At 58.3% G+C, this 22,441-nt stretch overlaps 1 protein-coding gene across 7 annotated transcripts in view; it reads left to right on the top strand.

Annotated features, from left to right (window-relative positions):
• The window catches only part of TCF3 (transcription factor 3), an 81,870-nt gene that overhangs the window by 52,751 nt on the left and 6,678 nt on the right, over positions 1-22,441 (top strand). For 2 of the 7 annotated variants that reach the window (XM_059489506.1, XM_059489504.1), the window contains exons 7-18: positions 3,243-3,372; positions 4,911-4,960; positions 10,895-10,997; positions 11,531-11,670; positions 11,766-11,892; positions 12,714-12,772; positions 13,442-13,520; positions 14,391-14,464; positions 15,037-15,240; positions 16,704-16,827; positions 17,527-17,674; positions 21,809-22,035. In XM_059489506.1, coding sequence (XP_059345489.1) covers positions 3,243-3,372; positions 4,911-4,960; positions 10,895-10,997; positions 11,531-11,670; positions 11,766-11,892; positions 12,714-12,772; positions 13,442-13,520; positions 14,391-14,464; positions 15,037-15,240; positions 16,704-16,827; positions 17,527-17,674; positions 21,809-22,035 — 1,465 coding nt within the window. Of the gene's footprint in view, positions 1-3,242; positions 3,373-4,910; positions 4,961-10,894; positions 10,998-11,530; positions 11,671-11,765; positions 11,893-12,713; positions 12,773-13,441; positions 13,521-14,390; positions 14,465-15,036; positions 15,241-16,703; positions 16,828-17,526; positions 17,690-18,561; positions 18,801-21,808; positions 22,036-22,441 lie in introns of all 7 variants that reach the window. The other 5 variants (XM_059489503.1, XM_059489500.1, XR_009420070.1 and 2 more) reach the window with 4 other exon arrangements.

Raw genomic sequence — 22,441 nt, 5'->3', positions numbered from 1 at the left:
TGTGCTGCTGGCTCAGAGGAGGTTAGAGGAGGTTAGAAAATGTTGGTTGTAGCTCTCACTTCTTTCCCAATCTTCTTCAGCCTCGCTCATTTTGTTGTTGTTACTCCTGGTTTGTGTTTGATCAGCCCCGGCCCAGCCTCGCTGCCTTTGGGGGGTTCCAGCAGTCAGATCCAAGCAGTTCCTTTCCCTTTCCCTGTGCCAGGCTGGGCATGGGCAGGGAGCATTCCAGGAGGCTCCTTCCCCTCCTCTGCCTGCCCTGGGCTTTCCCTCTCCCTCTCCAGCAGCATCTCCCCCTCCCTGGCCAGTGTCCAGTGCCCCAGTTCTTGGCAGGATCTCTGAGGGGCTTTCTGTGGTGTTGCAGCATCATTTGAGTGACTGCCAGGTGGAGCTTTGGTTTTATGGTGGGGCTGTGGGTGCAGGACCTGCAGCAGGAGCTCTGCCCAGCCCTGGGGCAGCATCAGGACCTGGAGCTGCTGGAGGAGATGCTGCAAGGGCTGGAGCCCCTCTGGAGCCAGCCTGGCACAGCTGGGCCTGCTCACCTGGACAAGAGAAGGCTCCAGAGACACCTCAGAGCCCCTTTTGGGGCCTGAAGGGGCTCCAGGAGAGCTGCAGAGGGACTGGGGACAAGGCCTGCAGGGACAGCACACAGGGAATGGCTCCCACTGCCACAGGGCAGGGCTGGGTGGGAGATTGGGAATCAGGAATTGTGGAATCCATCCCTGGAATGGATTTCCCAGAGCAGCTGTGGGTGCCCCTGGATCCCTGGCAGTGCCCAAGGCCAGGCTGGGCAGGGCTGGGAGCAGCCTGGGACAGTGGGAGGTGTCCCTGCCATGGCAGGGGTGGCACTGGGTGGGCTGTAAGGTCTCTCCCAACACAAATCCTCCTGGCACTCCATGATCTCCACAGCCCTGGAAGGGACCCAGCACACCAGAGGCACCTCTGGCAGACACAGCCCAGCCCTGCTGGGTCACTCCATGTGAACCAGGGCTTTGCTGGGGGGAACAGCTCTGCTTCCTGTGGAGAATACCAGAGGTGTCAATGTGAGCTTGGAACACAGCAGAGCAGCCCTGAGATAACCTCCCCTGCTGCCAGCAGCATCCAGAAATAGCTGTTTGGGAAGGAGGAAGGAGTGAGCACCTCCCTTTGATGTGTGGCTCCAAGTGCCCCCTCAGTGCCCGGCCTGGCCTGGGGAAGCAGTCTCAGCACTGGAGCCAAGGGAGGAGCTTTTGGCTGGACAGATTTTATTTTATCCATGTACACACACACATATTACATGTTTTAATTTTACACAAATTTGTCATAATTTCCTCCTCTCTGAAGTGAGGATGTTTCCTTTGCTGGAGCAGCTGTGCTGGCTGTGCCAGAGTGGATTTCATTTACCACTGAAGCTGCTCAAAGAACACCGGGCCCGGTGCCAAGTGTTGCTTTTGGATGTGATGGTTTTGCTGGGCTTTTGTGGAGGAGGGGGAATATAAGGTAACAGGAATGGGGGGGCAAATGGCCGGGAGAGGCCCCGGGAGAGGCGGGCACAGGGTTGGGGATCGGGTGGCAAATCCCACTTGAGGTGGAGAGGAGACAAAACCCCCTTGTGGGGGTGGGGGGAGGCCAATGGAGCCTCTGTGGCCCCCAGAGCAGTTGTTGCTTCTGGCTCCAGTTTGGGGGAGTTGAGTGAGGGGGGTTGACCCTTTTGTTTTGTTTGTTTTTGAAAAGATGAAAAATTGTCTGGTGGAGATGCCCTGGATGTGGATCAGGTTCTTGCCCCAAAAATGCCCTGCTCTGGTAGGGCAAAGCTGGCAGGGCATTGCCCCTTTGTTTTACCCTGAACCATCTCCTGGGGCATCCCCAGGCAGAGGAAATGGGAAGAAAACCCCTTTCTGTGGGAAATGGCTCCAAGTCCCAGTGTGTCTCCTGCCTGCAGGAGGAGCAGCTCCGGGATCCCTCCGGGTGCTTTCCTTGGCCGCGCTCAGAGCGGCTCCGGAGCACAGGAAACCTGAGCACTGGAACAGATTGCAGGAATGTCACCAGCTGTGAACACACGAGCTCCTCTTTCCCTCCCTGACCCCTTTCTGGAGGAGACAGAGTTTGAAAGCAAAGGGGTTTTTTTCCAGTTTCTCAAAAGCCTGAAATCCTCCTTTATTTCCATGTGTTGCCCTCGGAAGATGGGTCAAAGCTGAGCTTTTGGGACTTGAGGGCCCTTTGGCAGCCCTGGGCAATTCCGTGTAAATACACTGAACTTCCTCCTGAGGTGAGAGTGCTGGAGGAGAGGCTCCATCCCAGGAGGGAGCACCCTGGGCTCTGGCTCTGCTGCTTCCCAGCGTGCCCAAGGTCAGCAGGGATAAACAGAGGGAGGAGTTTCCTGGCTTTACAAAGAGGGATTTGGCTTTTCCCTGATAAAACTCAGGAGAAAACCACCCTGAGCAGTGGCAGCAACATTCCACAGCACTGGCCACAACATGGGCTGGTGACATGGGGATCATGCCGTCCTCCTGGACATCAGGGTGAGCATGGCACCATCAAGGTGAGCATGGCACCATGCAGGTCCTACCATGGCACCTGCGAGGTGACTGTAGCACCACAATGTCCCCCACCATGGCACCTACAAGGTGACTCTAGGATCACAGTGTCCCTCACTGTGGCACCTACAAGGTGACTGTAGGACTACAGTGTCCCCCACCATGGCACCTGCAAAGTGGCTGTGGGACCAGTGTCCCTCAGCATGACATCTGCAAGGTGACCATGGGACCACAGTGTCCCCCACTATGGCACCTACAAGGTGACTGTAGGACTACAGTGTCCCCCACCATGGCACCTACAGGGTAACTGTAGGATCACAGTGTCCCCACCATGGCACCTACAAGGTGACTGTAGCACCACAGTGTCCCCCACCTACAAGGTGACCATGGAACCACAGTGTCCCCACCATGGCACCTGCAAAGTGACCATAGGACCACAGTGTCCCCACCATGGCACCTGCTGGTTTGCATCCCTGGTTTGCAGAGGTTCCTTGCTGGGGTCCAGCAGGAAGGCACAAGCTGAAAGCCTCTTTTGTTCCTCCACACCTATTCCCCCACCTCCACCCCCATATTTAGGGATTTGCTTTCCCTCCTGGCCCCTTGGCTCGTGTTTATTTTTCCCCTCAGCTGAATTGGTGTGAAGGTGGCTCAAAGCAGCTCTGTTCTCTCCCAGTGAGTCGTTTTGCAGTGTGATTCCATGGAAGGGCTTTTCTCTCTGCTTGTTTGCAGCCTGGTTTCCTGCCCAGCGAGATGGGAATTGCCAGCCCCAGCACGCTGTCCCCCACCGGGGGCAAAGGGGGGGCTCAGTATTTTTCCTACCCCAACAATCCTCGCAGGAGAGGTGCTGAGAGCAGCATAGGTGAGTGACTGTGTCCCCTGGGTGCCACCATGCCACCTGGGCAGGTGCCCTGCTCAGAGCTGCCACTGGGGAATGAGGGCATGGATGCTGGGAATGAGGGACTGATGTTGCCATGTGTGCCCCTGGCATGAATCTGGTGTTTGCTCTGTTTTGGGGAAGGAATGCATATAAATATCTCTTTCATATGTATAGAGAGAGATCTAACCTCAAAAAAGAGTCAGGTAGAATTTCCCTCTTTCTGGAAAATGCCAGATTAGCTGAAAGCAGCAAATGGCTTGAGGTTCTTGTAAAAACACCTCCAGCCACACTGCACATCACTGATCCTTCCTGGCAATCCCTGGGCTGCTCTGGAGGCTGTTCCTGTGCCTGGTGGCTCTCCTGGAGCTGCAGCAGCAGGACTGTCAGAGCAGGAGGGGCTGGAGCTGTGCCTGGCATCAGGGAATGTTTGCTCCAGGAGCTCTCCCTGCCCGCGCCGCTGTTCCCAAGCAGGGCTTGCCCATGTCTGGATGGCTGGATGGATCTGGGAATAAAGGCTGGGGTCAGGTGTGAGTTTAACTTGAGAGGGAACACAAGCTCCCGTTCCCCAGAACTGCTGTTTCTCGTCACAGTTCCCCTGCACCCACCAGAGCCACTTTCCTGCTGCTATTTTGGGCTTTCCCCAACGAGTGAAACCAGAAGTGACCCAGTGATGGGTGCACTTTTCAGTGCTTTTCAGAAAAAGGCACCTACTCTGGTGCTGCCACTTGAGCCTGGAAAATGATTCTCTAGCATTCTGTGGGATGAATTTCTGCTCTGGAGGAACATCCCAGCAGAGTCCCTGGCTTGGCAGGTTGCTGTGTTAGCACCCCCAGCCAGGACTTTCCTTAATTATGAAAAATTTCTATAAATTGATGAAAAAAAAAATGAAAAAAATAGTTATAAAAATAATAATTATGAAAAATATAATTTAAAAAAAAAATTTAGCCGGTGCTTCCCCTTGAGCCACTTCTGGATGTTTCCTCATCACCTCCCTGACCTGTCCCCTTCCCCCAGGACACTGTGTCCCCTCCAGAGCTGGAACTGGAGGGATGGGCTGGAGTCTGTCCCTGGGAAGCACATCCCTGCCTCCTGCAGCAGTGAAGCTTTCCCAAGTCTATCCCTGTGTAGGAAGCAAATGAAAATACAGCCCAGCCCTGCATGTGTTCCCTTTCTGCATCCTCTCTCCACAAACCCCCTTCAAGTTAAAAGTGTTTCCAAAAAAAACCCCCAATGTGGGGTTATAACGTTAAATGTTATTATATTTATGGGCTCAGTCTCTCCCAACAAACCCTTCCTGTCCTGGGATCTCTGTGTGGGTGTGAAACCTGCCCCAAAGGGAGCAGACAAGATTTGGAGAGGCTCAGCCTTGGACATTTTCACTGTTGGTGCTTCCTGGGCCACGGGACATTGGGGATCCCAGCCCTGTCTGTAGCTGTATTTTCCAACCCCTGAGACTTTCGCTGCAGCTCATTTCCCTTCACTCTAACCCTTGCAAACTCAGATCCTCTCTTGTCTGACAGATGGACAGCCCAAAAAGGTTCGGAAGGTGCCTCCTGGACTCCCCTCCTCGGTAAGTGCAGCACTGTGTTCCATTCTCTGCCCTGGAGCCATCCCTGCTCCCTGTGCCCCAGAATGCTGGGGCCTGCAGCCCCAGACTGGCCAGCAGTGGGGTGATGATGGCAACATTGCAGACTTTGCTGGATTTCTCCCAAACCAAAGCTGCCAGCAGCTATGACCCTGCCTGCTGATAGAGCCCCAAGCACCACCTCTGAGCTGGTACCCAAACCCTGGGGAAATTATTCTTTTTCCCATGGAAAATGGCCTCCATTTGGGGCTACTCACACTGGCCCACACTGGGACACCAACTTAAAACTTTGCAAACTTTGCTTGATTTCTCCCAAGCTAAAGCTTGCAGAAACTAGGACTGAGTGTTCCCTTAAAATCCCAAATGCCACCTCTGAGCTGATACCTGTTGCAGTGTGATGACATAGGGTATTTCATTCCAATAGATACCCAGTGCCTGGGGAAATTACTTCTTTTTCCCATGGAAAATGGGCCCAGCTTGTGGCCACTTGCCCTGGCAGACACTGGGGTGTCAAGCCTAAAAATTCACAAACTTTGCAGGATTTCTCCCAAACTAAAGCCGCCAGCAACCAGGACCCTGCATGCCCTGCATGCTTCCCGGGCTGGGATTGCAGCAGGATGGGGAAGGGAATTCCCGTGCGGGAGAAGGGGCAGCGATGGGAGCTCGGGGAAGCGATGGGGAGCTCCGGGCAGCGATGGGAGCTCGGGGAAGGAGATGGGGAGTTCCGGGAAGCGATGGGGAGCTCGGGGAAGCGATAGGAGCTCGGGGAAGCGATGGGGAGCTCGGGAAGGAGCCGATGAGAGCCGGGGAAGCAGCCGTGGAGCCCGTGCCGCGTTCGCCGCCGTGTCCGGCTGAAAGGCGACACCGCGGGCTCGGGTTTCGCGCTGGCGCTGGGGCCGGCAGCTGAGCCCGCTCCAGGTGTGCGCTGCTTTATAGGAAAGCTGAGCAGCCTGCAGGAATATCCCTGCTCCCGCGGCTGCTGCAGGGGAACCGACTGAACAATGGCTTTGTGGCTGCAAGTAATGGGATCTCCAGGAAAGCTAATTGGAGCGGGCTGCGGGGTTCCTGCAGGAGCACGGGAGCTGTCTGGGCCGGGGCTGCATTCCTGGCTGGAATGTTCGCTCTGTCCCACTGGGCTCTGTCCCCAGCCCGGGGCTGTGCTGGAGACGTGCCCTCAGTCTGTGCCCCATCCTGGGGAAAATCCCTGCTCTGGCATTCCCTGGGTGCACAGCTGGAACCTGCCACAGGCTCTGCCCTTGGGACTGGACCCCGAGGTGCTGGTTCTGGAGGATAGAGGGAGAGGAGGGCACTGAGGCCTTGCCAGCTTGGGCTCACAGACCTGGGGATCCATGTGGATCCACGTGAGGCAGAACCAGCTCCAAGAGTGTGTGTTTTGACAGGGAAAACCTGCTTGAGTCACAATCTGTGTCACTGCCTCGAATTTCTGTGGGAAATTTGGAGCTTTAAGCCCCGGTTGACATGTGGGGAAAACATCGCCCCAACAAATGGCCTTTATTGGCCTCGAATTTCAAAGTGCTGGGGCTTGGCCCGTCCTGCTGGCAGAGCCCTGGAGGGCCCTGATTCCCACAGGAAGAGCTGCTTGGTATTTGCCACAGCTCAGCCCCTTCCCTGTGTGTGAGTGACACCTGCGCTCCAGCCTTTCATAGGATCATGGAATGGTTTGGGTTGGCAGGGACATTAAAGTTCATCCAGCGCCACCTCTGCCGTGGCCAGGGGCACCTCCACTATCCCAGGGTGTTCAAAGCCCCATCCACCTGGTCTTGGACACTTCCAGGGATCCAGGGAAACCTGTGCCAGGAAGGAATTTTTCCCCAGCATCCAAACTAAATCTCTGCCCTGGCTGTTGCCTCAGCTGCCCCTTGATGCCAAAGCTGCACTTTTCAGAGCAGGGGCTGGTTCTGCCTCTTTCCCTCACCCTCCGTGTGCTGGGAGCTGCAGCTTCCTGGTTTGTTTTTGAACTTCCACACCTGGGGAGACAGATCTGTGCCGAGGCAACAGCAGAAGTGTGAGGCAGGAGTGGCCTCAAAGGCAGCGGATCAAAGGCTCTTTCTTGTCTGACTCGCCCATGCAGGAGCCCGCCCCGTGTTATCGCTGGACCCCGTGCAAAATAAATAGGTTAATCAGCATCTTATTCAAATGAAGTGCTTTAATCTGTAATTCCCGAGCTGCTTTGAAAACTCGCCGAGGTCAGCGGCTGCAGGAGCTGAGGGAGGGTGGGTGAGCAGGGAGTGATGCCAAGGGCAGCCAGAGGGGTTCAGGGGGTGTGAGCAGCAATGCCAGGCAGGGACAGGCACAGAGGAGCTGTGCTGGGAACCCAGGGCCCCTGGGCTCAGTGCTTCTGTGCCAAGGAGGCCACAGAGCTGCTCCCAGGGCTGGAGCCCCTCTGCTCTGGAACCAGGCTGGGAGAGCTGGGGGTGCTCACCTGGACAGGAGAAGACCCCAGGGACACCTCAGAGCCCCTGGCAGGGCCTGAAGGGGCTCCAGGAGTCAAAGGGCAGGGCTGGATGGGATATTGGGAATCAGGAATTGTTCCCTGGCAGGGTGGGCAGGCCCTGGCACAGGGTGCCCAGAGCAGCTGGGGCTACCCCTGGATCCCTGGCAGTGCCCAAGGCCAGGCTGGGCAGGGCTTGGAGCAGCCTGGGACAGTGGGAGGTGTCCCTGCCATGGCAGGGGTGGCACTGGATGGGCTTTGAGGTCCCTCTGAACCCAAAGCATTCCATGATTCTATTCAGTAGGTGCTGGCTTGGGGCTGCCCTCAGGGCATGGAGCCCCTTGGAGCCTCCCTGCAGCTCTCTAGGGAGAGAGCCAGGGGCTGCTGTGTCTGGATACAGGATCCAGGGCTGGATGTGGCCCCACATCGGCTGCAGTGCCAGAGGAACCTGGGCAGGGATTCTGTACAAGTTGGTTCCTGCAGGATTTTTTGCTGCAGCGAGTTCAGTGCCTGGGAGCTGTTTCAGGCTGTGCATTCCCAGTCTGGTCACTGCTCTGTTTAGCCTCAGTCTGCCCAAAGTCCCACCCCAGCTCCTGCATTTGAGCAAGAAAAACAGGGAGGGAAAAACAACCCCAGACCACAGAGCGCTGCGGATCCCAGCGCTGGGGCTTTCAGAGCAGCTCTCGCCGCGCTGGCAAATGTTCACCAGAGGAAATGACCTCACCTGGAGGTCCCGGGGCTGCTGGCCTGGGGCTGGGGCCAGGGGCTGAGAATGGGGAATGGGGAATGGCCCTGATTTCCAGCTGCCTGCAGCGCCCAGCCCAGCCCCACCGTGCCCACACATAGCTCTTGGTTGAATATGCTTTTCACAGCCCCCCTGTGCTGGACAGCAAAAGGAACAATTAGCAGGGTCAGGGCCAGGAGTGTGCTGAAGCTTGGCCCCCCAGGATCCTGCAGGAGATGTTCCAGGGGTGCTGGAGCAGGGTGGGCATGCAGCGAGGTGAATTCCCTGCTTTGCAGCGCTAGTCCCTCCATCCCTGCCATTTTCTGGCCGTTGTTTTCTCGCTGGGCTCCTGGCTGGGCTGTTGGTGCAGCTGCCGGGCGCTGGCCCCGAGCCAGCCCCTGCCAGATGGCGCGGGGCTCTCAGACGTGCTGCACTCCATTCCCCAGCCCGCTGCCGCTATTTAATCAAATTATAGCAAAAGTCAATTTGCTGGATTCCCGTTCTGCAGTGCCTCCCCCAGCCCCCCAGCCCACGCGGGGCTCCCTCTGCCCACAGCACCCGCAGCATCCCGGGGACCCGGGCCTGGAATTCCCTGTTTTGAGCAAGGGACAAAGGGCAGCTGCCTGTGTCTGTCAGGATTTGCCCTTCCCCCTCTCTCTTCTTTTTTGTGTCTTTATTTTACGAGTTCTCTGTAGAGTCACAGAGTCATTAAGGTTGGAAAAGCCCTCTGAGGGTCACAGAATCCAACTGTTCCCCAGCACTGCCAAGGCCACTGCTGACCCGTGTCCCCAAGTGCCACATTCACACATTGTTTGAACACTTCAGGGATGGTGACTCCACTCCTACCCTGGGAAGTCTGTTCCAAAGCTTCACAACACTTCCTGTGAAGAAATTTTCCTAATTTCCAATCTGAACCTCCCCTGGCCCACCCTGAGGCCGTTCCCTCTGCTCCTGTCCCTGTTCTCCCCTGGGCTGTCCCCTCCTGTCAGGAGCTGTGCAGAGCCACAAGGTCCCCCCTGAGCCTCCTTTTCTCCAGGCTGAGCCCCTTCCCAGCTCCCTCAGCCTCCCCTGGTGCTCCAGACCCTTCCCCATCTCCACTGACCCTTGCTGGATTTCTGGGGCGCTTTGGGGTTGTTTTTTAAACAAAAAGAAGCCTGGCACAGGCTGTCCAGGGCCATGGTGGAGTCACCACCTTGGAATTGTTCAGAAAACATGTGGATGTGGCACTGGAGGGCATGGGTTAGTGGTGAACATGGTGGTGCTTCTGCTTTTATGTTTGGACTTGATCTTAAAGGTCTCTTCCAACCTTCAGGATTCTCTGATTGTGTCTTTTATTCCCCACCATCAATTTTGTCCCTTTTTACTGGTGAGGGCAAGGGCTGGAAGGGAGCAGCTGGCTGTGGGGAAAAAGAAACTCAGGCAAGTTTCCTTCCCAAAGAGAACTGTGTGTGCCAGGCAGGGCCTGGCCCCTGCCCCACCTCTGCTTTCGTCTGGATTAAAAAAAAAAGATTATCGGTTTCAGAATGAATCAAAGGAGATTAAAATAACCTGTGACAAAAGTTCTCACATCATCTGAGAGCTATTTCAGTTTCTTTGAATGCCATTTCGGTTTCTTTGCATGTCGAATTTCTGCTTTAAAAAAAAGAAGTCTGTTTTTGTCCTGGCAGAAGCTGATTTTCGGTCAGGGCTTTCTAGGATAGGTTTGGTAATTTAGAAGGGAAGGAAAAGCTTTTTCTTGTGCTTAATGTGCTGTTAAATCACAGAGCAGAGCAGTGCTGCAGAAATCTGACCCAAGAGCTCTGTGAGGGCTCTCTGAGGTTTGTCCCTCCCCTGTGACAGTGGCTGTGAGGGGCTGCTCAGCCCCACGTGCCTCAGTTTCCCCTCAGCCTGGTTTTCCTGAGGGCTTTGAGTGGGAGCTGTGCTCAGGAGCCTGGCACAGGGCAGGGTTGGCACAGGGGGGTACCAAGGTGACACAGGTGTCCACTGGCACTGCCCAGCCTGTTCCCCCAGTGTGGGGTCACTGCAGCAGTGGTGGCTTTTGTGGTTACCCAGAAAATGTTATAACCATGGAAAACGGAACTGGAGCAGAGCCGAAACTTCTGCTGGAGCTGGGCAGGTTCTGGGGACCAAGGAGGGTGACAGGAACAAACAGAAAGGAACACTGTACCCTGTCCTCTGTGCCCTGGCCCCTGCTCTGCTCCACATGGGGCTGTGCCCTTTGAGGACTTTGGCTGAGCTGCTCCAGTTCCCCCTCAGATCTGCTGTGGGATGAATCAAAGCAAAGCTCCTGGGTCATCAGATGGTTTGGGATGGAAGGGACCTTAAATCCCATCCAGTGCCACCCCTGCCATGGCAGGGACACCTCCCACTGTCCCTGAGTGCTCCAAGCCTTGCACAACCTGGCCTTGGGCACTGCCAGGGATCCAGGGGCAACCCCAGCTGCTCTGGGCACCCTGTGCCAGGGCCTGCCCACCCTGCCAGGGAACAATTCCTGATTCCCAATCTCCCATCCAGCCCTGCCCTGTGGCAGTGGGAGCCATTCCCTGGGTCCTGTCCCTGCATCCCTTGAAAGATCAGCTGAGTGAAGCAATTGCTGCTCTGTTGCCATGGCAGAGGTGGTGTTTGATCACCTGAAGTTTGAGGTTTGAAGTTTAAGCTGCACAGGGTTGAGATCAGCCATGGTGAGGGTGTGGGGCTGTGGACTGACCAAGGCCTTCTCTTGAACCCCTTTCCTGCCCCACAGGTGTATCCATCCAACTCAGGTGATGACTACAGCAGGGATCCAGCTGGATATACTCCCTCAAAACCTCCCAGCACTGTGTATCCTGGAGCCTTTTACATGACAGGTGAGTTATTCCCAGCCCTGTGATCCCACAAGCTGGGCAGAGCAGGGGCAGCCTTGCCTGTTATGGACCATGGGAGGGATTGCACATCTGGAGGGAGCTCAGGGCAGCAGTGCATGAGGCACAATGCAGCCCCAAAATCATCCAAAATCCTGAGTGGGAAGGGACCCAAAGGGAATATCAGTGCAGTCCCTGCAGAGCCACCCCAACAGCCCCACCCTGAGCAGCCCTGGGAGCTCCTGCAGCTCTGGCAGCCTAGGCACCATTCCCTGGGCAGCCTGGGCAGTGCCCAGCAGCCTCAGGGGGCAGAACCTTGCCCTGAGCTCCATGCCAAGGCCTGGCACAGCAGCAGCCCTTGCTGGGCTCCTGTCCCTGTCCCAGAAAGTTTGTCCTGATTTGCTCAGTGGGTGATTCTCAGCACAGGCAGGACACGGTGGGGACAGTCCCAGCCCCTCAGCCAGGGCTGACTGTTCCCCCCTGGGGCTGGGGGCTGCCTCCTGCTGTCCCTGCCCCACTCAGCTCTGGGCTCCTTGCAGATGGACTCCATAACTCTGCAGACCTGTGGAGTTCCCCGGGTGCCATGAGCCAGTCGAGTTACGGTGCCATGCTGGGCAGCTCCTCGTCCCCGCTCCCGCAGTCCAGCGGCTTCAACAGTTTACACCAGCACGAGCGCATGGTAACGTGGCTGTGTCACCTCCTCCCCTGGCTGGGGGTCCTGCCCCACTGCTGAACCCCACAGCTTTTCCTCTCACCCCCTCTCCCTCCCTGCAGAACTACCAGCTGCATTCAGGCGAGGTGAACGGCGGGCTGCCCTCCGTGTCCGGCTTCTCCTCGGCGCCCGCGGCGTACGGAGTGTCCAGCCACACACCCCCGATCAGCGGCACCGACACCATCATGGGTATGGCACTCACACTGACCCCTCAGCCAGCACAGCTCACCTGGACAGCCCGGGCTGGGCACACCTGCTGCCTGAGGCATCCAGCACACCCAGACACCTTGGCTCCCTCGTGTGTCACCTCGTGTGTCTGCCTGGGGAAGAGGCACAGAGAGGTTCTAGGTGCTGCTCTGGGGGTTTACAGCTCTTGGAGTGGGTCTGGGGGGAGCCCAGCAGCTCCTCCTTCACACAGCTGTAAATCCATCCAGTTGTGGGATGGATTTACAGCTGTGTGAAGCTGCTCCCCTAGATCCAGAATGGGAATGTTCCTGGTGAGTTTGGGTGCCACATTAACCCCTGAGTGCTTTAATCTCTGACCCTGTTACTGAAATGGGCTTATGCTCCTTAGGAAATGAGGATTCTGACACAGATTTGTAGAAAATACCTTGTTTTACTATGAAGAAGCAAGTTTGGGATTCACAGAATAAAGGTATCATTAAGGTTGGAAGAGACCTCTAGGCTCATCCAGTGCATTGGTGGTTGCTGGGGTTTGAGATGCCCCATGGCAATGGCTGTGCTGCAGCAGAGATGGCTGATTGCTGTTGATGGCACTACACCTCCAGCCCAGGTCTTGGAGAGATGTCCCTGCAGCCCCTCAGTGGCTTCCAGGGGAGGGTGCCCCATGTCTGAGCTGCTCTGAGCTGGACAAACGTGTAATTTTCAAGCAAAGCACTAAAGCTGAAAAATTCTACTCCAGAGTAGGTGACCCCAAGGAAGGTCCTGTAGGGTGCTGTGTCCTGCTGGGGTCTGTGGCCTTGGCAGTGGCACCTGTGTCTCTCTTGCAGGTAACAGAGGAACCACGGCCGGGAGCTCCGGGGACGCGCTTGGGAAGGCTCTGGCCTCGGTGAGAGCTTGGGATGGTCCTGGCCCAATCCCAGTCCTGCTGCTGCAGGGACCCTCTGCCCAGCAGGGAACACATCTGGTGAATGCACCCCACATCCACAGCAGCCTTTAGGGAGGGTTTTCCCCTCTCCATGTGCTGTCATCTCAGTCCAGCACATTTTGGTGGATGGGGAAACTGAGGCACTGCAGGTTGTGGTGGCCCTGCAGCCCCATTTGCTGCCCTGTGCCCTCCCCGCCTGGTGCTGCTCTGCCAAGACCACCCTACACAGACCTTGTGGCAGCACTTGCAGGTCCCAGTAGTCCTTGCTCTGTGTGTGCTGGTTCAAACTGGGGGGCACTGGTCTCACTGGGTCCCTAGAGAGTTTCCTCTGTCCCATTCAGTGATCTTTGCATGGTGGCAGAGGGGTGCTGACAGTGACCCTGCAACAATTCCTGAGACCTCCTGGTTCCTCCTGAGAGGGGTCCTGAAGAGCAGAGGCTGCACTCAGGGGTGGTGACAATGGGGACAGAGAGAGACCCCGGGGTTGATGGGGGAACTGGGGGGAACTGGGCTCGGTCATTGTGCTGGCTGTGGGTCTGTGAAGGGAGGTCCCAGCAGGTGCTGGGTGCCACTGGGAGGGGACAGCTCGCTCAGGTGGCCCTGCTGACCATGCCCCTTCTATCCCTGCAGATTTACTCCCCCGACCACTCTAGCAATAACTTCTCCTCCAACCCCTCCACCCCGGTCGGGTCCCCGCAGGGCCTCGCAGGTGAGTGACAATGTGAGGGGTGAGGGGGTTGGGGTTTGCTTTGGGGAGCTCCCAGGCACTGAATTTCCCAGGTCAGCCCCAAAACCTCAGCCCGGGGCTGGCAGCAACCCTGGGACCTTCTCCTGCCCTTCCTGCCCCTGTCCCTGCATGTCCCATCCCAGAGAGGCTGTGGCTGGATTTGCCTCCCGTGGGAGAAGTGCAGTGGGATCTGGGAAGCAGCCGGGTGGTTCAAACCCACGTTCAGCACCTGCTGAAAGCCCTTTGCTGTTCTCCTCAGGCAGGACAGGTCCTGTTGTGCCCAGCAGAGCTGGTGCCCAGGCTCCCTGTGCCCAGGGAGGTCACAGCGAGTCACTGAGCCCAGGGACATTGGGGACGCCTCTCGAGGCCTGAAGGGCTGAGCCAGAGCAGAGCTCGTAGTGCCACGCAGTGCCACAGTGCCCGTGCAGTGCCACAGTGCCCATGCAGTGCCACACAGCCCTGGGGTGGCCCATGAGGTGCCATGGTGATCCATGGAGTGCCACACAGTGCCACAGTGCCCGTACAGTGCCACAGTGCCCATGCAGTGCCACACAGCCCTGGGGTGGTCCATGAGGTGCCATAGTGATCCATGGAGTGCCATGTGGTGCCACAGTGTCCTGTGTAGTGCCATGGTAGCCCATGCATTGCCGTGGTGGCCCATGTAGTGCCTGGTGCCACAGTGGCCCATGCCATGCTGTGCCCTGCTGTGCCGTGCCGTGCTGGCACGGTGTCCCGAGCAGTGCCGTGCCGTGCTGGCGCTGTGGCCGCTGCGCTCCGCGGTGTCCCAGCTTCCAGCCCCATCTAGTGGCAGCCGTGGCCATGGCCGGTCCCCAGCTCTGTGTTTGTCCCCAGGCTCGTCGCAGTGGCCGCGGGCGGGCGGAGCGGGTGCCTTATCTCCCAGTTACGAAGGGAGCCTCCACACTTTGGTGAGTGGCACCATAAATTCTCCTTTTCTCTCTCTTCCCTCAGGGCTTGGTGGTGAAGGGTTTTGGGTGGCACCCTCTGCCCTGGACGCCTGGAATCAGCTGGGTGCCAGGGATGGATATTTGGGGAGCAGCAGCTGAGCAGAGCCCAGTGCTGCATCCCTGACCTGGAGTCCCCCACAGCCCCAGGCGCATCCCGGGGCTCTGGCCCAGCCCTGGGGACTCCTGGCAGGTTCTGCCTGCCCTGAGCAGTTCCACTCATGTGAACCATGGTGTCTTTGGGGAATGGCTCTGGCTGAGGGGGTTATTGCTCCCCATCCCTGCCCTGTGGCACCTGAGCCATTCTGTGGTGCAGAGCAGCAGGGGGCTGCTGGCTTTATGGGATTGCAGTCATGGAATTGGACTGGAATCATGGAATTGTTTGGGTTGGGAGGGATCTTAAAGCTCAGACATTGCACCCCTGCCATGGGCAGAGACACCTTGTGCTAGACCAGGGTGCTCCAAGCCCCATCCAACCTTGGGCACTTCCAGGGATGGGGCACTTAACACAGACTGTCTCTGTCCTGCCCTTCCAGCAAAACAAAATGGAAGACAGGTTGGATGAAGCCATCCACGTGCTGAGGAACCACGCCGTGGGCCAGACCTCTGCCATGGCCAGCAACCACGGGGACATGCACGGGCTGCTGGGCTCAGCCCCAGCACACAGTGCTGCCGTGGGCAGCCTGGGCCAGGCCTTCCCTGCCTCAGTCATGGCCCTGGGGAGCAGGCACCCGAGCCTGGTGAGTGTGGGAGCAGTGTGGCAGCTGGCAGGGACACGCTGGGGACACGTGTCACATTGGTGTGACGTGGCATTCAGGGGGATGTCCTTTGGTGCAGGAACAGCTCAGTGTGGTCAGCCTGGGTCAGGTGCTGGCAGTGTTCATGGGTGACAGGCACAGAAATCACTCCCCATGCTCCTGCAAGGGAGACCTGAGTCACAGAGTCCCAGAGTGGTTTGGGTTGGAGGCACCTCAAAGCTCATCTTGTTTCACCCCCTGCCATGGCAGGGACACCTTCCACTGCCCCAGGCTGCTCCCAGCCCTGTCCAGCCTGGCCTTGGGCACTGCCAGGGATCCAGGGGCAGCCACAGCTGCTCTGGGGACTTTGAGTCCAGCCTTGGCACAAGCTCTGTGTGCCCTTCCCTCGTGTCTCTTCTCAGGGCAGGCAGAGGTGGTGAGAGAGCTGCTCTTCTTTCCCTGCAACATGATTGAAAATCCCTCAAAACAACTTCAAGGCATCCCTGGGATATGCAGGGAGAAGAGGGATCCAGTGGGTACAGGAGTGCCAGGTGTCACCAGGAACTCTGAATGGTTTGGGATTCAATGAGTACAGGAGTGCCAGGTGTCACCAGGAGCTCTGAATGGTTTGGGCAGGCACCTCGTCCCTGTGTGGTGTGTGAGGGCTCATTCCAGCTGCAGGGAATGGGATGGATCCAGGGCACCCTGGGCAGGTGGATGCTGGGGTCCCATGCAGGATCACCCCCTTGTGCAGAGGTTGGTGAGCACAGCAGCAGCACATTTTTGGCAGAGCTGGTGCCTGCTGCAGAAAGCAGTGACACATCTCTGGAGAAGCAGCTGTGATCCCCTGCCAGGCTCCCTGGGTTCTGCTCCTGAGATGTGTCCTCTGTAGGCTGCTGCCAGCTGGGGAGTGTCCTGTCAGTGCCCAGCCTGTGTGGCACTGTGGGCTCACAAGGGGCCCTCACCCTTTGCCTCCAGCCCTTCGGAGCCATGTTGATGTTGCTGGCATGTCCTTGCTCTGGTGGCACTGGGGAGGTGGCAGTGGTGCTCAGTGACACAGGACACGTGTCCTCTCTGCTGTGCTGGCCTTGCCCTGGGCACAGAGGGGCTTTTCCTCGGGATGGGGCACAGTAGTGACAGGGGCTGTGGGCTGGGTGCAGATCCTGCTCAGAGCAGGGAGCTGCAGTGTCCCCAGCACAGTCCCAGAGAGCTGCTCCTGCACAGGCTGGCTCTTCCCTGCTGCATTCCAGAGCTCCAGGGGTGGGAGGGCAGGGGAGCACCCAGAGCACCCAGCTGTGCCTCAGCCCAGTCCATGTGAGAGGGCAAGGGGAGCACCCAGCTGTGCCTCAGCCCAGTCCATGGAGCCCGGGGATGGCCTGGGGTGACAGCTCAGGTGAATGTCCCCATTACCTGCTGGCAGTGACACATCCCTCCCTCCCTGAGGCTCACTCTGCTCCTTGCTGCAGGTGGGAGGTGGCCACCCTGAGGATGGGCTGTCCAGCACCCCCAGCTTGCTCCACAACCATGTCACACTTCCATCGCAGCCCAGCTCGCTGCCGGACCTCAGCAGGCAGCAGGACACGTACAGTGGTAAGGCAGCTCTGCAGGGGGGTTTACCTGTGCCCAGGGCTCACCTGTGCCCAGGGTCACCTGCTGGGGGCTGGGGGGACTCACCTGTGGGGCTGGGCCCAGGCCTGTGCAGCCTGGGGGAAGATGGATGATGTCTCTGCAAGGCTGCTGCTCCCTTGCAGCATTCACAGGGCAGTTTCTACCTGGGGCCTTTTCCAGAGGTTTCACAGAGTCCCAGAATGGTCTGGCTTGGAAGGGACCTTGAAGCTCGTCCCGTTTCACCCCTGCCATGGCAGGGACACCTCCCACTGTCCCAGGCTGCTCCCAGCCCTGCCCAGCCTGGCCTTGGGCACTGCCAGGGATCCAGGGGCACCCACAGCTGCTCTGGGCACCCTGTGCCAGGGCCTGCCCACCCTGCCAGGGAACAATTCCTTCCCAATATCCCATCTAACCCTACATGTTTGACCTGTATTTTCCCATTCCCCCTGCCAGGTGTGGGTGCACAGTTCCCAATGCTCTGCTGTGTAGGTTGGGTTCCCAAATTGGAAGTAAGAGGGAGAACTGGGAGCATCAGCAGGGCAGAGGGAGCAGCCTCACGTCTTCCCCGAGTGTGGAGCAGCAATGCAGGATGAGTTTGGGCTGCCACTGCAGGAGCAGAGCCTGGGGACCCCCCCAGCCTCCCCTGTGGGTCAGGCCCCTCAGGCTCTGCTCTCTCTGCAGGTTTGTCCGGGGGGCTGGGCCGGAGCAGCGTCTCCTCAGGAACGAGCGAGATAAAGAGGGAGGAGAAGGAGGATGAGGAGAACACGTCGGTGGCAGATAACTCAGAAGAGGAGAAGAAGGAGCTGAAACCCTCCCGGACCAGAACAAGGTGCTCTTTGAACAGGTCTCTCCCTTCACTTTCTCTGTTGCCAGGCCAGGGCTGTTTGGGCTGGGGTTCAGCTGCCAGGACCCACCAGGCACTGGGCTTGGCCTGGGGTCACCCTGTGGCACAGACCCCCAGCCCTGCCCACCCTGGAGCCTGGTGTGGTCTCACACAGCCTGGGCTCCTGCTACTGCCCAGGGGAAGGGTCCCTGTCACCCTCCTGCTGGCTGCTGTCCCTGTGGGCTCAGGGCATCCTCGTGCTCCTAAAGCAGAGGGATGCACCTCATCCCACACCTGCCTGTGCAGGAAGGAGCCAGTGCTCCCAGTCAGACACAGTCTGACCCCCTCCCTGCCTTGGGGCATCTCTGCTGTCTGCTTTGGGCTCCTGTGTCCTCTGTCACATCCAGCCAGAGGAGTGGCAGAGGCTCAGGTGGAGTCCTTCAGCCTGTTGGCTGCTCTGCAGCCTTGCCACCAGCTCGGAGACCTCAGCGGGGTGATGGTGCCCAGAGAGGCAGCACCAGCCCCACTCCTGCCCTGCAGGCAGAGGGCTGCATCTTCCCAGATTCCAGCTGGGGATTCCAGTGCTGGCCTTCACCTTGCCTGGGCCACCCTGCACACTCCTGGCAACAAGCTCAGGCCTTAATCACATTGTGTGTTCTTTCTTTGCTGTTTAAAACCAAAAGAAAACAAAAAAGAGGCAGAAGAAGAGCCTTAAGTGGTTGTGTCTGAAGCCCTGCATGTCCCTGCCCGTGGCACAGGGCAGCAGGCCCTGGCAGGGCACACGGGGGGCTCTCACCTCGCTGCGTCACCGTGTGTTTCTTGTCTGTGAGTTGACCAGTGCTGAGAGTGCACACGAGGAATGTCCCTGTCTCGTTCTTATTTTAAACCATTAGTCAAGATGAGGATGAGGAGGACGATCTTCTTCCCCCAGAGCAAAAAGCCGAGAGAGAGAGAGAAAGGAGGGTCGCCAATAATGCCCGTGAGCGCCTGCGGGTCCGTGACATCAACGAGGCCTTTAAGGAGCTCGGACGCATGTGCCAGCTGCACCTAAACAGCGAAAAACCGCAGACCAAACTGCTAATCCTACACCAGGCCGTATCAGTCATACTGAACCTGGAGCAACAAGTTAGAGGTCAGTGAGGGTCCCGGAGTGGTGATATTTACGTACCTGATCGGCACGGGGCTGTCTGTCTGTCTGTCTCCTGTGATGTGCTGTGGTGCCTCGCACTGTCTCTCTCCCCTGTGACCTTGGGGACCAACCCAAGGCCGTCGATGTCCTTTTAATTTTTTTTTTTTTTGCCTTTTTTGCATCCATCCCTGCTGTTCTCTCCTTTGTCCCCCGCTGCCACCGTGTGTGCTGCATGCTGGTCCCCGTGGGGACGCCTGTGCCATGTCCTGCTTGCCCGCAGCCAGGAGTGCTCAGTGCTTGGCCAGCAAAGTGACAGAAACCCCACTAGAGAACCTCCCAGAGGGGTCCAGCTCTGCCGTCTCCAAGGGCAGCACAGAGCCTGTTCCTTTCCCCTCGGTGTGCCTGTTGGGGCTCTGTGCTGCTGTGACCCAGTGTGGCACCTGGCAAAGCCCTGGGGCACGGGAGGGCAGCGGGATGCCCGGGCTCAGCAGCCCTGGCTGCCTGCACTGGTGTGGGAGCGCTGTGCATTCTGAGCCTGGCGCTGCCAGCGGGGTCCTGCAGCCCCTGCCCTCACCAGGACACGCTCAGGGCACGCTCAGGGCACACTCGCTGCCTTCCACACGAGTGCACCACGGTGTGTGCACCCATGGCAGGGGGGAAGCGAGGGTGGCAGTCCCGGCTGTCCCCCCCGGCTGAGAGTGGCAGTCCCGGCTGTCCTCCCAGGCTGAGGGTGGCAGTCCCGGCTGTTCCCCCCAGGCCCAGGGTGGCAGTCCCGGCTGTCCCCCGAGGCCCAGGGTGGCAGTCCCGGCTGTCCTCCCAGGCCCAGGGTGGCAGTCCCGGCTGTCCCCCCAGGCCCAGGGTGGCAGTCCCGGCTGTTCCCCCCAGGCCCAGGGTGGCAGTCCCGGCTGTCCTCCCAGGCCCAGGGTGGCAGTCCCGGCTGTCCCCCGAGGCCCAGGGTGGCAGTCCCGGCTGTCCCCCCAGGCCGTGGCGCTCTGTCCCCATCCCGCAGTGCATGTGCTCCTGTCCCGCCCCTGCCCCGCCTGCAGCGCTCCGGGCAGGTTAACCCCTTTCTCTCTGCAGAGCTGTGTAACACGCGTCGGGGGCTGTGCCTGCCTGTGCTCCTCTCTGCTGGCCTTGCTGTGCCTTGATGTTGGAGTCCTTTGTGCCTCTCTTCAGTTTGTAATTTTTTGCCTTTCATAACATGTATATTTTTTCCTGTCTTCTTTTTTAATTTCCCCTTCCTTTTTGATTTTTTTTTTATTTCAAGTTTATACTTTTTGGTTCTGTTCTTTCCAATCTCCTACAGACATGCCCCAGCCGTGACCTCTCGGTGGTCCCACTCTACCTTGTACTTGCTGCTCACGGATCCCAGGCAGGCCGAGGGTGGGGCAGGGCTTAGGCAGAGTTGGCACCGTGTTCACTTTGGTCTCCCACGCTTGTCCCTTTTTAAACCCTTCCTGGAGGCAGCCAGAGGTGGCTGAGCCCTGCAGGCTCCCTCAGCAGAGAGTGCAGACAGGCAGTGTCCCCTCCTTGGCTTTGTGCTGCTTTCCAGGAGAGGATCCCACCCTCACAACCCCTCTGGCAGTGCTGCCATCGGGTCCCTGTGTGCCAGGGGGGCTGCCAGGATCCTCCCACTGCCACAGCAGCTGCAGGAAGGGAAAGGAGGAGACTGAGGAGTTTTAGGCTGGTCGGTGACTGCAGGGGCACAAGGCAGCTGAAGCATCCCATGCTCACACAGTGCAAGCTGCCAGTGCTGGTGCTGGGGACACAGCTCTGTCCTGCCCAGGTGTGACATCCAAGCTTGTCCCTGCTGGGGGAGCCACCAGCTGGGACTGGCCACCAGCAAGGAGCTGCAGCCCCCAGCCTGTGCTGGAGGGAGGATCTGGGATCCTGTGTGGGGGCACAGGTGCCAGGATGGCGCCGTCCCCCTGCCTGTGCTGACTGTGGAGAGGAGGTGGCAGTGCCACTGGGGCAGCCAGGAGGGGACACAGGCAGGGACAGGGCAGTGAGGAGAGGGTGCAGCAGGGCCAGTGGGCAGCCCTCAGTCCCACACAGGCAGTGCTTGCCAGGGAGCCCCTGCTCCCCCTCACATGGCCCTGCACTGTCCATGGGCTCTTCAGGAGGGCTCTGACTCTGCAGCCCCTCTTTGCTAAAGGCTGATCCTCACATGGCTCCCAGGAGCCCACAGGCTGTCCCAGTGTCAGGTCTCACCCAAGGACTCTCCTCAGATAGGTGTCTTCCTGCAAGAAGTTTTGCTCTGGGGGAGAAGGTCGTCTGTATTTAAATTGGGGCTTTGGAGGGGATGGGCAAGGCCATGGTTCAAGATGCTGCCAGCACAACTTTGCTTCCCCCACCCCTGCCTGTGCTGGGCATCCCTGGAGTGCTGTCAGCAGTGGGGGCTCCCCCTGAGCTTCTCACTGTGCCTGGAAAAAAAAATCACCCCTTCTGGTTGTGTGGAAAGATCTGGATTCAGTGTCTGCATCCAAGTGTGATCCTCAGAGCAGCTCCTGAGGGTGCCAGGCCAGGCTGCTCATGCTGCTGCAGCACCACTGCTCCAAACACCAGCACTGGAAGCTGCACATGGAATTTAGGAAGGAAATCTTACAAAGAAAGATTTGCTTCCTGCCAAAATCTTTCCATGGGGGACAAACCTTACGTTTTTGGCAGAAAGCCTCCCCCAGTCTTCGATTTTTCAGTTGAAAACAAAAAATAAGGCAAAATTTTGCAGAGGGTGGAAGGTGTTGGTGGGTGATGCTGCATCAATGCCCACCCTTGCCCCCAGTGGCCCCTCCAGCCCCCCTGGGCACCTGGCCCTGTGCTGGCAGCACCTTCCCTGGCCTTGCAGAGGTGACACAGCCCGGGCTGCTCTGGAAGCACCCAGAGGAATTGGCTTTGCAAAGTGAGGCCGTTTGGGCCCTTTCCAGTGGACACCCGGAGCACTCCCAGCACGGCAACATAGAGAGCCCCCCTGGTGGCACCCCCTGACTAACCCTGTGGTGCTGTGAACCCAGCAGTACAGACGAGGCCTTGTCACTGGAGGACAAAGATCTGAGGGACCGGGAGAGGCGCATGGCCAATAACGCCAGGGAGAGGGTGCGAGTGCGGGACATTAACGAGGCCTTTAAAGAGCTGGGACGAATGTGCCAGATGCACTTAAAAACGGACAAAGCACAGACCAAACTGATCATCCTGCAGCAGGCCGTGCAGGTCATTCTGGGCCTGGAGCAGCAAGTACGAGGTATGGTACCGCTGCAGGTGCATTTCGGGGCCTGTCTCTCCCCCTGTCTCTGCATGCTCCTGCTTCTCTGTCCTCGCTCTGCTTTCACTCTGAGCTGTGTGTTTGCAGTGCCAGCAGCACCTCTGGCTGCTGAGCTCTCCCCAGCCCCAGCCCGGGGTGGATTTGAGGCTGCTCTCTCTCTCTGCTCATGCTTAATATGATTTTGCACCTGGATCCCATTAAGCAGCTTTGGAAAATTCAGTCCTCAGCTCTGAGTGCTGGCTGAGGCACTTGGGGGTTCCTGTAACAAGCACATGGAGATGCCCTGGTACAGGGTGCCCAGAGCAGCTGGGGCTGCCCCTGGATCCTTGCCCCCTGTCCCTGGCGGGTTGGGCAGGGCTTGGAGCAGCCTGGGACAGTGAGATGT

The sequence above is a fragment of the Ammospiza nelsoni genome, chromosome 27 (genome assembly GCF_027579445.1).
Source record: "Ammospiza nelsoni isolate bAmmNel1 chromosome 27, bAmmNel1.pri, whole genome shotgun sequence".
NCBI lineage: Eukaryota > Metazoa > Chordata > Aves > Passeriformes > Passerellidae > Ammospiza > Ammospiza nelsoni.
Note: the sequence above shows the minus strand (reverse complement) of the source record. Positions and strands in the feature narration are given on the sequence as shown.